At 40.5% G+C, this 15,445-nt stretch overlaps 1 protein-coding gene across 1 annotated transcript in view; it reads left to right on the top strand.

Moving 5' to 3' along the window:
* SORCS3 (sortilin related VPS10 domain containing receptor 3) overlaps positions 1-15,445 on the top strand; it is a 263,700-nt gene that overhangs the window by 199,419 nt on the left and 48,836 nt on the right. Inside the window, exons 8-13 of the mRNA XM_062496294.1 lie at positions 5,775-5,864; positions 7,756-7,935; positions 9,741-9,887; positions 10,350-10,452; positions 12,781-12,857; positions 12,966-13,057. Of these exons, the coding sequence (XP_062352278.1) occupies positions 5,775-5,864; positions 7,756-7,935; positions 9,741-9,887; positions 10,350-10,452; positions 12,781-12,857; positions 12,966-13,057 (689 nt within the window). The remainder of the gene's footprint in view (positions 1-5,774; positions 5,865-7,755; positions 7,936-9,740; positions 9,888-10,349; positions 10,453-12,780; positions 12,858-12,965; positions 13,058-15,445) is intronic.

Raw genomic sequence — 15,445 nt, 5'->3', positions numbered from 1 at the left:
GGTGGGGTCTGTGGTGTTGCCATTTAGGAACAAGGGATGGTGGTTACACCTTGCAGCAGTGTAGAAGCAGCGGCAGTTCCTGTAGGAATTGTAGGAATTATATATGGAAAGTGAGAAGTTAAGTGAAAATGCTTTTCTGTGATACTAATCTTCTGTCTGGCTCTTCTTCACTTTCTGAAGTACTTTTGAACTTGGAAGACTTTTGCCTAATTCAGGGAGTTGCACAGGAGGACAGCATCTCAGCTTGCTCACTGGCACGAGTGAGAAAGAGCAAATTCAGAATTTCTCTAGAGGTTGTTTTGTGGTGCAGCTGACTGGGAGTCTTACAGTGCACATCTGAATAACTCCTCTGGCTCAGAGGAGCAAACACTTCTGCCAAAATCTGTTGAGCCATTTCAGTCTTCTTTTGCATCAGAAAATTTTCCTTAAAACATATGCAGGTGTCAGTATTCACCCACAATCACTGATAACTTCTTACAAAACCTATGGATAGTATTTCCCTTTTTGGATGCCTGGTGTCTCATCAAAGTATGTCCAAAAATTCCAGCTGAAGTAATTTGGTGCAAAATGGCATTTATAGACTTTCTTTTTATCTGAATCAAATTCTGATTTTATCAGGGTGAATTTATTTATAATCTGTTTTCCCTAGTCTCAGTAAAAAGAAAAATACTTATTATGTATAATATCAGAATTCAGGTGTGTGTGTGGAAACGGGACATTTCTCTTTGGGGTGCCAAAAAGGGGGTGGGGGTGGGGGTGTGGAATTTCCTGATTCTAGAAGCTACATATATCTAAGCCCAACTCAGAGAAGTAGTTTAATATAATTACTGGTTGGAACCATACTTGTTTGGGAACGTGTGAAAGTGCTTATGTTTAGTAGGACAGGAGTTTATGTTTCAAGTTTGAGTATTTAAGAATAGGCTAAATGAGTATATTTGCTGAATTGAAGTAATTTATCAGGTGAATGGACTTCAACCAGCAGCCACAGCTGAGTTTATGCTAATTCATAGGATTCCTGACCTCAGTTATCAAGTTATCAATTTAAAAACTATTTTTCTTTTTTTTTATTCATGTGACACTTCTCAGCAGTGAAACAGGATAGAGAGGAGAAATTAGATGTTCATTTCCCAGTGTAGAGCCTCCTTTTTGCTTTCATAGAAACTAAATACACCATGTTCAAATATAAATTTCTTTCCTCCATTTTTTCCTCCATTAACTAGGAGCCAAAGGTCTTAACAGAAATCAATCCATGCAATTTATTTTTAACTTCACCCTGCTTAGCTAGGATTGATTTTTATCTTTGCGATCGATGGTAGAGAAAACGGTTTGGTGGGACAATGGAGCACTCTCCAGCTTGTAGGGGTTGGTCTTTGAGTCTTTTATTGAAGGAATCATTAAAAGCTTATTATGAAACTAATAGGATGAAGACGTTTAAATGATGAACACGATTACACCTGTTTTACTGGTGAATAATGCCTGCTAGAGCTGATCTCCTCTTACTCCTATTTAAAATGCTGGACAGCACTCCAGTGGGGGAAATTAATCCATACAGATGAAAGAAAGTGCATCCCACTTGCTAGTTAAAAGCTCTTCTTAAAGCAAGACAGGCAGTAAGTAGTTAGCTACTTTCCTATTCACTGCTGGGGGCTTTTCATCCATTTCTAGCACAGTTTCATCTTTTCTGTGCCAAATATCACATTTAGAACTTCAGCCTAAACATCTCTTGATGAAAAAAAAAAATTAACGTTTTCCTTTATTTATTTGTTTCTTATTGATTTTCTTTCCAGGGCTTTTTGTGCTGTACTTTCTTTTATCACTCTCTCCCCTCCCCTCATGTTGTCTGATTGATCAGCTGAAGATGTAAAATATTGCCTTGGCAAACTCATATGTTTCCTCTGAAATCAAAAGGAGATTTAATGTGTACAATTATTCTCTTCTCATAAGTTGATTTCTGTGTGGGTGATGTGCATCTGCAGCTCTGATGTGGCTTATGTTTTGGTGTAGCTGCACATTTCCTGCAGGAGCTGCTTTTAAAACAGATTCCATACTTTCACTCAAGATTACTCTATCCTTTAGCTTTGTCTTCTTTGCTCTGAGGGGAGAGGGAGCTGAGCAGGGACTGGGCAAGTATAATAAATGCTCCTTTATCATAGCAAATTTTCTCTGATGGTGTGATGCTCTAAAGAGTGTCATGTTTTCCAAGCCTGCTGAATTTGCAGGCAACTTGAGGGTGCTTCATGCAAAGAAACTCCACAGTGCACTCAGGTAATTGCATATTGTTCAATGACTCTGCAGTAGGCATATTAAGGGAAACCAGAGGGAGAAAATTCAGACTGGATGGTACCTGTCATGATGGGATTTATGCTGGGGCAGTAGAGAGCCTCAGAAATATCTGGAAGATTATTTTTCCTGGTCATGGTGGTTAATCAGGAAGAAAGAACATCACACTGGGTTCATGTTCTTCCTTATCTTCTGAACCTCTTGTGACTGGAATTTTTGGTTAGGCGTGGGAGAAAGGGCACAATTTTTCAATCCTCATACTCACAAACCTGTGCAAGTCCTAGGCAGGGCTATCTCTGAAGAACCCCCAAATCTCTTAGTAAGGGTGTCAGTGGAGCAGCCTGCCTGCTGAACTTGCCATGACTCTTCTGTGCTTCAATCCGCAATTTGATTTGGGGGATTTTATGCTCACGAAAAGGAGAAAGGGAACCTAAAGTTAAAGGAATGAGAAGGGGTGCCAGGGCTCCCTATGGAGTTGGAGAACACAGATCCAGGATGTTGCTACAACACTGATAGAATTTCTGAACTTCTGACTCCTATCAGCTCATTTGGTGTTACTGGAAAGGAGGGGAACTCTACAAGCAGAGGAATCACCTCAGAAAACAAGTGAGGTCTTTACTGACCATCAACTATATACTATTAAGAACTTAATATCAACAAGAAGTGCAAAATCTGGTTCTGTGAGCTTTTTTCTCACTTTTCTTCAAGTTCTTTGAGCAGAAGGAGGCAGATGGCATCCTCCTTAGCCCAGGGACATTTCTGAGATTTAGTAATTTCATGTTTGTCCCATCAATACCTGCCTTACATTAGAAATTACGAATCCCATCAGCCAGCATCAGCCAGTGAGGAAGATGATAAAGCCTGATACATAGTGATCTACAGTTCCTCACATCATCTAGGGCTTCTTTAGTCTTGAACCTCTTAACACATGCTTCTTGCCTTCCAAACTCTTTAGATAACACAGGTGTTTTTGCCTAAGATGAACTTCAGTGCAAAAAAGAAAAAATAATCAATCATTAACATGAGAAATGGCTTTGTGTGTTCCTAGACATGTCACAGAAATTATGGAGATAAATAGATTCCATGACAAATTTTATGTAATTTTCTGCAGTCTTGTGAACATATTTCTTTTCTTCTATGTTTGATGCACTCTGTCTCATTACAGGTCAGGAGGGAGAATGAGCCAACATATCCAGACTTTCAGGGCTTTCAAAGGGAAATTTCTCATGTTTCTCTTCTTAAGTGCCAGCTGATACAAATTAGATGAGATTTTTGTCTTGAATGTGGAAATACTAAAGAAAAGTAGTAGCTTATGAGTGGAGGGAGGAAGAAAGAACACAGGTTAGGAAAGACAGATGTGTTTAATGACAAACACATTTGTCCACAGGAATCATTTCCACTGGCCAGAAGCCCAATTAAACACATAAAGTAGAAATCCAGAAAAACAGATTAATGATCCAGTCATTAGTGGTGGAGGAAGAAGACAAACCTAGCTAATTCTGTACTGAGCATGACAGATGAGCTCACAGCAAATAATTGGGTGACATTCATCAAATGTGAACTGAGAGGAAGCATTGGAGGGCAAAACACTGCCATAATCTCTAGGATTTACAGTGTTGGAGCATTTGCTCATAGGAAAAGGAAAAGTTCATCAAAATAAATTAAGTTGGGCCTTCCAAAATTCATTCTGTACCACAGTGCTTGCCAAAACTTTATTGGAGACTTGATCATTTTTTTGGAACTGTTATAACTCTGCATGTAAATCATGTAAAGATGAGATCCTGGCTGGGAAAAGCTTACACAACTCCTGCCAACAGAATTTTGGGTGGCTTCATATTAACTGGCTCAGGAAGACCACAAACCTCAAAGATTTCTGTTTCTAAACCTTTGTCAAGGTGACCTAGTCGAGGTAGAAGCCTGAAAGGGAGTTTAACTATTGCATACTGAACTTCAACATTATTTTAATTCTAACTTTCTGCATTTAGAAACCAGGCAAACAAACAAACAATAAATACAAACAAACCCACTCCAGGTACCAGTTTTCAGTGGGATAAAGCCAAAAAATGGTATAAAACCTTTTGAGTGTGGCAGACTTGTAGTAGATCCTGTTGTAGCATACAAAGTGGAATTTGATCACCCCTTGATATTTTTGCCACTCTTCCAGTTCACCGGTTTAACTGGAAGAGTATTGGACTGTTCCCAATCTTAACTGTTTTTTCTCTTGAGGGTGCTAAATATAGTTATGATGACATTGCAAGTAAAAATGGGGAAAAATCTGAAGGGGAAATCTTAGTGTAGAAGCTGGTCCTACTTCTAAACCTTCCTTTCTTTCCAGTTTTTCAAACTGTCAATGCAAAAACCTTGAGTTGATTAGATATCAAATTTCATGACCAATAAGAGTGTGTCCTTCAAATGACAGCTTCTCCAGGGAAGAAAGCCTCTATCTAGAGGTGATATCATTGCTGAGAATACAATTGATGCAACAGTAATATTCTGTGTAAGCTCATTCTCAAATATCACTGTCAGATAAAGGAAGTATATCTAGGAGAGAATCTAGGACTTTTCTCTTAGCTTTATTGGAAACTTAAGAAGCCAACAAGTTCTGTTCAATGCAATAGACAAGTGCTTTGTGCATTGTTTTATCTTAAGACCTGCAAGACTGCCAACTAGCAGAATGTAGGAAATTCACTGATGTAAGCCTTGTTTTAGCCAGGTCTGAGAGGGTGCCAGAAAGAACACCTACAGCAAGAGTAAGTGACTCTTGACAGGTTTTAGATGCCATATTTTACAAATTATCTGTGCTAGATCTCATTGATGCATGGCATTTTTGTGTAGACTTTAGTTCATTCGGTTCATAAAACTGCAGATCTGGATGTCTGTCAGTTCCCCCCACACACATCCATTTTCAGAGAGTATAATTTCAGAGAAACCAGTTTCATAGTGACAAAGGGCATCTGAGAGCTTAGCTCCAGCTTTCCAAGAGCACATTTAAAGTTAGCATTAAATGGTGCTAGTGTGGATCTCTGCTGTTAGTCACTGTAAAAGGTTGTTGGAAGACAGTCCTGGCCTCAAGGGACTTACAGTGCAGACAAGGCTAAGAAACAGCAGAGAAAAGAGGGATTATCTCTTACGTACAGAGGAAGAACAGAAGCACAGAAACTTTAAATTACTTGCCCAAGGTAATTGAGCTGGACCATGTGATGAAACTAGATCTTCCTTTTCCTCCTACTCAGCATTTTTTTTCTGAGATGTTAAAATCACACTGGATTTGAATCATGAGAGACAAAATGGAAAGTTCAATAGCACAGCTTAAATAAATAATTCTCCATCCCTCTCAAGTTTGTGATTTCTTTGGAGTTATGCAGACACTTTTAGGGACAGCTGTGCCTGTCATGGAAAAGATACCTGAAAGAAAGTTTGTCAAGCACTTTTAGAGGTGTTACCACAGAGTGTCTCAGAAGGGTCATCACTCACTTTCTTTGGTGTTTCCATAGGTGACAACTGGTGGAAGAGCAACTTACTATGTGTCATACAGACGGGAGCCTTTTGCACAGATTAAATTACCCAAATACTCTCTTCCTAAGGTGAGCCCACCATTTTTCAATTTGTCCATTACACAGACATGTAATATCTTGAGAAGCCAAATATGTGAGGTTGTATCAGGTGTAGTGCCAGGTCCTGCACTGGAATCACAACAACCCCACACAGTGCTGCAGGCTGGTGACAGAGGGGCTGGCAAGTGGCTCAGTGGAAAAGGACCTGGAGGTGTTGGTTGGCAGAAGCTAAACACGAGCCAGCAGTTCCTGAGGTGGTTAAGAAGGCAACTGGTATCCTTGTATCAAAAATATTGTTGCCACCAGGACTAGGAAAATGACCTGCTATAGTACAGACTTGTTGGTGGCCCTGATTTAGAATTAGTACATGCTATAAAATCAGGGGTACTTTTGTAATTTAAAAATCAGAAGTACTTTAAGGCTAGGTGTCATGGAAATCTCTTCAAGCCATGTAAAGGAGGCTTGTTTATGCTGCCCGTAGTCACTAGGATATTTTTGCTGTACAGTAATAACTATCTGTCATGTACAGATTAATGAACTCTGCTGGAGTTGTACGTGTGTGAGGTTGGCACCAGGGTAATGCAATATTTCCACTGCAACTGGTAAAAACAGATTGAAGTCATTGGGCATTTTGCTTTATTTTCACACTGTTGGAATAGGTTGGGTACCTCCTTAATCTTTAAGGATGTTATAGCTAGTGGGCAAGAACAAACTTCCTGATTTAGTCTTCCTTCATTGTGGGAAATGGCAAATCTCCTACTGATTGTACTCACTGGGATGGAATTAGGCCCTCAAATGTTTTTTTTTTTTCCCATATCATGCCTATAGGATATGTTAGGTCTGTTAGAAATGGCCCCTTTTAATCAATCCCAACTTTTCATCTAGGTACCTCACACAAAAGATTAAGATGCCTCCTAGGCAGGATGAGGATATTGAGCTGATCTTCCTCCAGATATTCTTTCTTGAAATTAGGTCACTCCACCCTTTGGGAGACTTCCAGAGTTATGATTTCTTGATGCAGAAACAGGAAAAGAAGTTAATCAAGGCCTCTTGGTACTCTAGAGAAAGTTTAAATAGATGCAAATAGATAAATGGAGTCTCATATAAGCACAGTCATTTTGCTTCTAGCTGGTCCTGTGTCAGTTCATTCAACAATGGTAGCAAGGATGAAGTGCTTCCATACTCATCACCAGCCTGAAAGTAATTTCCATGAAGCTGCTTTAAAATAGCACCGAGAAAACGCGCTGTCAAATAGTGTTGATATTAAAACTAAATGGGGATACCCTTATTTGACTTTTTATATCTTGGTGAGCAGCAGAAATCCAACGAAGGTCAGTGAGTGGATTATTTGATAGCCCATAGGGGGATAATTGATCTCAGATAAACTCTCAATAGGAAAGTGATTAAAAATCACTATAAGCAGTAGCTCAAATGAATACCTATATGTCACCTTCAAATAAATGTGAATTCCAAGGTTTTTTGAAACCATTCCTTGCCAGTTGGAAGCACAAATGCATTATTTCAGCATGTGAATGAAAATTAGCACTGCTTTTAGCCTAGTGCCATATGATGCTTAGTGACTATGAAGACTCCAGGCTCCAAGGCTGTGAATCTTCCATGAGTAATAAAACTGACTTTCAAATTTATAAATAAAAAATGAAACTGGATGAAATTCCTTGAAGGTACCAAAAATGAAGAAAGCAAAAACCCTTCTCCCAGCTGGTGATTATTTAAAAAGTGGAATGCAGAAAAATCACAATGCTGGTAATTTACTGGCTTGTTCTAGCAGAAAGTTGTTAAACATACCTATAATTCATGGTCTGTCTCCATTATTTCATAATTCATGGTAATTACTGCATGTCCCAAAGGGCAAAGGAGTACAGAGATCCTCAGTAACAGGCCTTTTGTCTTCTTTTAACAGGACATGCATATTATCAGCACAGATGAGAATCAGGTCTTTGCAGCTGTTCAAGAGTGGAACCAGAATGATACCTATAACCTGTACATCTCAGACACCCGAGGGGTCTACTTCACCCTGGCCCTGGAAAATGTGAAGAGCAGCCGAGGACTGGAGGGGAATATTGTCATTGACCTTTATGAGGTATGTAGTAAAGGCCACCCTACAAAGAGCAGCAATGGCCTGCTAGTTCAAGCAAGTGTAAATCTCTTTCCAACCTCCCAGGGTTTTCATTTATTTTGGGATCAGCCCCGAGACATATCCTGGATTTGATGCTGAGTTGACTCCTGTGGAAGTAGATGCAGTTATTCTGCTCTAGGTGCGACAACTGGTTGGGTTCAAGTCACTGGCTGGTTAGCTAAGTGCCATTTACAAGAGGGAAAACCATTTTCCTTCTCATCCTAATGTGAATATCCATAGAAAGACTAAACATGCCATTTTTTTTCCCCCTTGGGCATCTAGAGACACCTGCTCACAGGTAGGGAATCTGTGCTATACCTTCATGAACACTGAACAGTTCGTGGACTATAACCAAAAAATTTGTAGGTGCCACTTGGCCAGCGATGACAAATGGGTAACTTCTACCCCAAACTATCTTTCATTCTCATGCTTCTTCCAGGCCTGTCAGCCTTGCCCAGCAGCAGTGCATTCAGAGCAGTTCCAGTTCCTAGTTTCTTCAGAGCATTCTGGTTTTGGTGTGTTATTACTTGTTGGATGGAAAATCTGCTGAGATCCAGGGCTCAGTGCTTTGCCAGCAGCAAACAACTAATCAGTAATACTAATAGAAAGGACTGCAGGCTGATTTCTACTGTTACACAGGGAAATGTTCTTGCAGCTGCCTGCAGAAGTTAGGACTATACATTTTTTTTTTATTTCAGCCAGAATAATGCTCATTTAACAACATAATCAACTTGTTTGTAAAAATCCAGGTAGTTTAAATGAGTGAGGAAAAATTCACAAATAACCCATTAATTAATATGAATGACAGGGTTTACAGGTTTTTTTTCACCTGGTTAAATATATTTTCCTGCCTCTTAAAAAATATATTTCTTTACTGCGATGAAGCAGCTAGAATTAGCATGCATTGTCTCACATTCCTGGGTAAACCTGTGTACTCCCCAGTGGTATATCATACACTTTTCACTGTTAAATGCTAATAGATTTTTACAGAGTCATTTAAAGAGTAGTATCACTCCAGGGGTTTCAGAGTAGAAGGATTTGAATCCTGACAGTTGCCAGGAAGTTGCAGATTTGCAGCAAATTTCTTCTTCCTGTCTCACTTTCGCAGCTGTGCAACAGAGATCAGACTCAACATGAAATCTTCTTGGGGGTGTTTTGACAGGACCATATTCTGCTGGAATGGGTTCTGCTGACAAAAATCAAAACATTTGAAACAACTGGCTTGATTTGTCAGAATTTGGGTATGGAAGGAAAGTGAAGAAATCAAATTTGCAAAACATCAGTGTCGCAGTATGTTCAGGATTTCCCTCTTTTGTGTTGACTTTTTTTTTATGGTACACAAAAGAATCCCACCCTGCTTTTGATGTGGTCTTCTGTCTCCCTTTATCTGACAGTCTGTGGAGGCAGTGGGGCAGACCCCCATCCTCAAGCTCACAGAGCTCAAGTGTGACTTGGTACTTGCTGCACCTTCAAGCCCATCATCAGCCTGTCTGCAAGAGCTCAGTGAAATCCAGAAATGGGCTGTTTCCTAGGGACTTGCTCCGTGACCATCCTTATCTTTTTCTTTCAAAGAGAGAAATCACACAAGACCTTTCAGCTTTGCAACCATCATCAAGATATACCTTTAGTGCCATTTGGTGTTCTAGGATTTGATTGAGATGCCTTCGTTGCTTTTACAGAAACCTTCTACTCCTGAGAGTGCTCAGATGGACATTGCTTTTGGCCTGTTCTTCCAATGTATTTTTTTCACCTCTCTCCCTTTTTCCTAGGTAGCAGGGATCAAAGGCATATTCCTGGCTAACAGGAAGGTAGATGACCAGATCAAAACTTTCATTACCTACAACAAGGGCAGAGACTGGCGTTTGCTGCAGGCACCGGACACTGATCTAAGAGGGCATACTGTACTTTGCCAGCTGGTGAGTGGCAGATCTTTTCCAAGGCACAACTGACTCCTTCAGAGCTGCTTATTGTAGTCACTAGGTTAGCAAAACTCTCCCTGTGCTTTTTATCTTGACCTCTGTGTTAAATGAATTCAGTAAATTTCTTTAAAAGATCTGTATCTTCATAGGTTTTAAGGGAAAATTCTGACCATCTTTCTTGATGTATTTAATAAAATTCAAGTCAGAATAAGAAAGTTACTGGGGAAAAGTAATCTAGGTCAGATTGTTGTTAAAACAAGGGCAGACATGCTTGTTTGTAGTGCAGAGTTCTTGCTTATCCACCAAAGGAACATATGACCTATGTGTGCTATGAGCAGAGGGGTCATTTTCAGAAGGATCAGAGCATCTGTCACCAGATGTGCAGTCACCATGGGTTTCTCTGATATTTAACTTTCTGAATATTAAAGCTTCTGCCTTTTGTTTGTTTTCTGTCAACAGCCCTTTTGCTCATTGCACTTGCGTCTGCAGCTCTCAGAGAATCCGTATACTTCAGGGAGCATTTCCAGCAAAGAGACAGTTCCTGGGCTGCTGGTGGCAACAGGTAAGAACATAAGTGCTTTTCACCACTCAACCATACCTCCTATATGAAGTATTCCCCATTGGTGTAAAATCTTTCAGCTCTGTTTCAGCAAGTGCTGAGCTAATTCACATTAACTCCCATTTGCTGTGGGCTAGGAGAAGGCACATGGCCCCAAGTTCAAAAAATGTGTCAGATATTTGTTGCTCTACAAAAACCCATTTGCAGATCTAAGCCCACACTTTCAAGGTACCATTACCCAGTGGCATTACTAGGTCCTCTCATGTTGTTACAACCACTGATGGACATGTCTACCTGTTTGCTGCAGGTGCCATGAAGGAGAATAGTACCCAGGGGCTACACTCCTAGGAGGTGTCAATGTGTCCCACCTTTTGAGCAGCAAGCACAGAGTTGTCACAAAGTCTGTCAGGTGAAGCCTGGGCTTCATGGGTCCCTGTCTTGTGCATGGCATCTACTTTTAACTCTGTACTGTTGCAAGAGTAGCAGCATTTAATCATCACTGCATGGGCCACTGGTATTGTGGGCTGTTCTGCAAAATAGTGCTTTGGCAGGTTGTGTTGTTTAAATGTCAGCCTGCTACAATACTTTGTGGTGGCAGTGGCTGAGCCACTGTAATTAATCTGCAGGATGGATGGGGCTACCAACCACCCTCAGCTCTGTGGGAGCTGCTGGGCTAACAAAGTATTTTCTGAATGGCTGGTGCTATTGGAAGCTGGCCTCTGAGCCATGGAGGCAGCTCTGTCTTTTCAAATGGAGGCTCTTAGACACACTTATCTATGTCCAAATAGCTTAACTGTTCTTTCTAAGGCTCAGTGTATCTCCTTGGTGATGTTCAGTGTAGCAGTGGCCTGCAAGTGTGGGATGTTAGCATATTGTCTGCATGAATTTACACTATTTCTTCCAACCATTTTCATTCTCATGTCCTTCTGTGCTTCAGTGTGTTTGCCAGACTAAGGCAGAACCTGAGACGGGTTCCCTTCATGACATTTATATCTCAACAAGGGAGACACCATGTGATTTCCAGTTCACTGATCCAGGCCAAATGAAGTGAGATAATTTGGTTTAAACCTCCAGATATCCCCATGCATAGCCAAGTGGAGTCATCACTCCTGGCAGGTTGCACTTGCTAGATGGATGCTTGGGAACAAGCCCTACTCATGATGCTGTAATTACAAAAGCTATTTTTTTAACCTTTTAGGAAGCAAATAGAGGCAGCAGGACAGTGAGATTCTAGGCATTGATCTAAATTGTTAGTAAATTAGGTTCTTTTCAAGCTGCCAGTGCATGGGATGAATGCTTTCCCAGTCTAACAATTAACCTTTAAAAGGCAGAATATAATTTCTGCCTTACTGCTTTGTAGATGAAAAAAACCTTACCTGTTGGGAATATGCACATCTGTTTCCACTAACCAGTTTCACAACAGTAGGAGCATCTCACCATGTTGCTGAATGCATTCAAGGATAAGCTTTGCAATTTTTTGTCACAAGAGTTGGCTGCTCAAACCCTTCTTTTACAGTGAGACATTTCCAGCAATGATTGGAAACTTGGACACTTGGTATAGGACAGAGGTTAGGTTCCTGCAAATGGAAGAATTATGTTTTATTATCTAATTATATGGCTGCTAAATCCTCTTGGCTTGTTTGGGCGTTCCATTTTGTGAGGTTTGAATACATGCAGCTGAAGCCAGAGGGAGAGAATGAGGGAAAAAATGGAACAGCTTTGTACAGAAAGACAGAACAAAGTGATAACAACCAAATTCTTGCCTTTGCAAAATTTTCCCTTTCCTTGCCTCAATCTCCAAATTTGTGTTTGAAAATTTGGAGTTTCCATTTTGGTGTTTAACATGTGGTGATACAAAACTTACACCTCTTCCTCTAAACCAGAATCTAATTCTTGAGGACTTCCACTCATGATAAGATACTGGGCTAAGAAGACCTTTCAACTGAAACAGTAGATTTATCCTCTTGAACCTGGATGTCCTATAGACTGACCTTCTGTATGGTTGCTCACATCAGATTTTCCTTACAGCCTCATCTAAAACAGTTGGTGACTCTTGCTGGTGTCAGGGAAGAAAATTAAGCAGATGGACAGTATGATATTTCCTATATCCTGACCGATGAAAACATCCTTCTCGAGTTGTGCTCTCCCAGAGCCAGAATTTTTGAAGTAGCATTGATACAATAGTGTGCTTAGTCGAATTCCGTGATGCTAACAGGAGATGGTAACAACCTATTTAAATTTCCAATTTTCCAGCATTAAATGTCAGAAATTAAATTAACATTTTCATTAGTGTGTTCATCCATAAAAGATTGTCTGACACTTGTGTTGCAGGCAATATTGGCTCTGAACTTTCCTACACGGATGTTGGTGTGTTCATCTCTTCTGATGGTGGCAATTCCTGGAGACAGGTATGTTTTGCACAGCAAAGGAAAGCACGGAGCCTTGTGCTGTTCTTCTTCTGACCCTTCACTTCCCAGTGGAGTGGAACACTCATGCACTACTTCATCTGTTTGCAGATCTTTGAGGAGGAATACAATGTTTGGTTTCTGGACTGGGGAGGGGCACTAGTGGCCATGAAACACACCTCAGTGCCCATCCAACACATGTGGTAAGGAAACTTGTTACTTTGAGAGGGTGCCAGTGTCTGTAAAATGAGCAGATGAAGTCATTCTTATCTATGTCTTACCACCATTTTGGTTTATTGATGAATATAATGATTATTGCACCATTTTATAATATAATGGCTCCACACATAATCACCTGTATGTTTTAATTACTCTTTGCACTGGTAGTGTACTATGTGACTCCAGGTGGGGTTTCTTTCCTACAGACACACTTACACTAAGTCATCCTTTGGGCTTCAGGTATTTCCAACAGGATGTGTCTGTCGTTTCTACATTATATTTACAGAGTTTAACATTAATGTGGTAAGACAGATAAAGGGATGGAAAGGAGAGGGCAGTAGGTGTAGATAAGGACAACAGAGATATGTTGCTAACCCCTCTATAGTATTTGACTATGAATTTCTATAGATGCTGTGGTGGTGACTGATTAGTGCTGGAGGTGAAATAGGGCAAAATGATTTCTCAGCTGAAGACACTGTTTTGCTATAAACGGGTTATAACAGTCTAAGCACTAAACAGTGCTCAAAATTGTCCTCTTCTTAGCTCTTGCCCCTCTGACTCCTGCACCAGTTAAACATTCTGAAATTCAGAACTAACACTTTTTTACAGAAAATGGGTGTGTTAGTACCACCTTCAGTCTCGGGGCTTGATTGAAAGAGGGGCGTGTCTATTTGACTGACCTACCCAGCTTCTAATGTTTAGAAGTGAATTAGTTAGAGATATCTTTTAGAGACAAGATGTATTCCTGTCTACAATACTGGGCTGTCTCTCAGCTTGATGGTGCTGAGTACATGTCTGTTATTTTGCATGCAGAACAGGAAATGTGGTGTTCAGTCAAATAGCAAAAGAAAGCAATAGTATTTGGCAGCAGTGATGAGGTGTTAAGGTCTCCTCTACCTGAGTCGTTATTGTACAAAATCCTTCAGTGAAACTGCAGTCGTTCCAAATCTGGACACCTCAAACCAGGTTGACTTCACCCATTTACAAGCTCGTGTTCCAGAGATGTATTTTGAGAACATTAACAGCTATTTTTTTCAATATAAAAAGCTTCTGGACTTTGTTTCTGACCTGACAGATAACTCTGGGATGGCTGCAACATAGATTTCTATAAAATTTTGAATATGCATTTGAGCACGTTTCTTTGCCACCTAAAGTGAAGAAATGACTGCTTTAGTCATGGTGTGATAGTGGACTATTAACCATGGGATGCATTGGCTCTGTAACTGGACATAAAGAGGAGAGCAGGAACAGGGCAGACTCCTAATGAAGAGCTGCAGACTCCAGTCTGTGGTGTGAATATTTTGGGGTGTGACTGGAAGCCTCTGATGGGTAACTCAGCTGTCGTGGCTATAATTAAAGTGCTCTCAGGAAAGAGGGCATCAGGACCATGTCCCAGTCTTCAGACCAAACCAAGGATGAGTCAAGGAAGGAGAAGTATGTGTTAGCCATGGGTGGGTGTCACTAGCAGTGGGTGCATCAGACTGCAGCAAGTTGAGCTCTGGAAGAGTGAAAGCTGAATCCCTTATGGAAAAAGCTGCAAGTCCCATATTTACCATTGGTCACTGTATTGTTCCAGCCAGGTGTAACTGTTTTAATTGTGTCTTTAATTGTGAAAGCTCTTGGGGCATAAAAAACATGTTACTACAAGTGCCTGTACTCACATATTAGGAAAGAGTTGGTCCCAGGTTGACTTTTCATAGGAGCTGACAGCTCAGTTCACCTTTGTTTGCAGAGGTTCATTTCAGATGCTCTCCTTTTACAATAAGACTCCTGAAATAGTGTATGCAGTTCTATGAGTGCCCCACCCACTCTATTAAATGAATAGTGATTTAGATCTGTTATCAATAAGCTCCAACAGGTTTCCTTCAAAATTGTACCCTTAGGGGCTTTGGAATTTGCTGCATATTGCTTCAGTAGGCACCTGTTTTATGGGCAGAAGTGGAATAGATTAAAGGGTACATGTAAATCTATTAGTTCTCAGCTGAGACACTGTACAATAAGTTTCATGCTGGAGAAAAGAGGGTTGGATAATTGAAAAGCTGAGAGAACTTTAGCTAAGCTAATGAAGCATGCTGTTCCCCAGAAGTTGAACAGCTATTTGGAGAGATAATCATGCAAGCAGAACGCATACAAATGCACAGGTGTATGGGAAGATACATACATTTAAATAAATAGATTTAGGGCAGATAATCTTTCTGTGTGCTGTTGTGCTCCCAGAGTTCTTAGGTGTAAAGTTTACTTCCTATTCTTGCACAGGTGCATTCTGAGACAGGTGAAGGTGTCTTGCTAGGTGACATGAGGGGCAGAGAATTAGGAAATGGTGACTGCCAGTCTTGGCTTTCCACACCAGAAATCTGAGGCTGATGTAACCC

This window comes from Cinclus cinclus, chromosome 7 (genome assembly GCF_963662255.1).
Source record: "Cinclus cinclus chromosome 7, bCinCin1.1, whole genome shotgun sequence".
NCBI lineage: Eukaryota > Metazoa > Chordata > Aves > Passeriformes > Cinclidae > Cinclus > Cinclus cinclus.
This window is presented reverse-complemented; position numbering and strand designations above follow the sequence as displayed.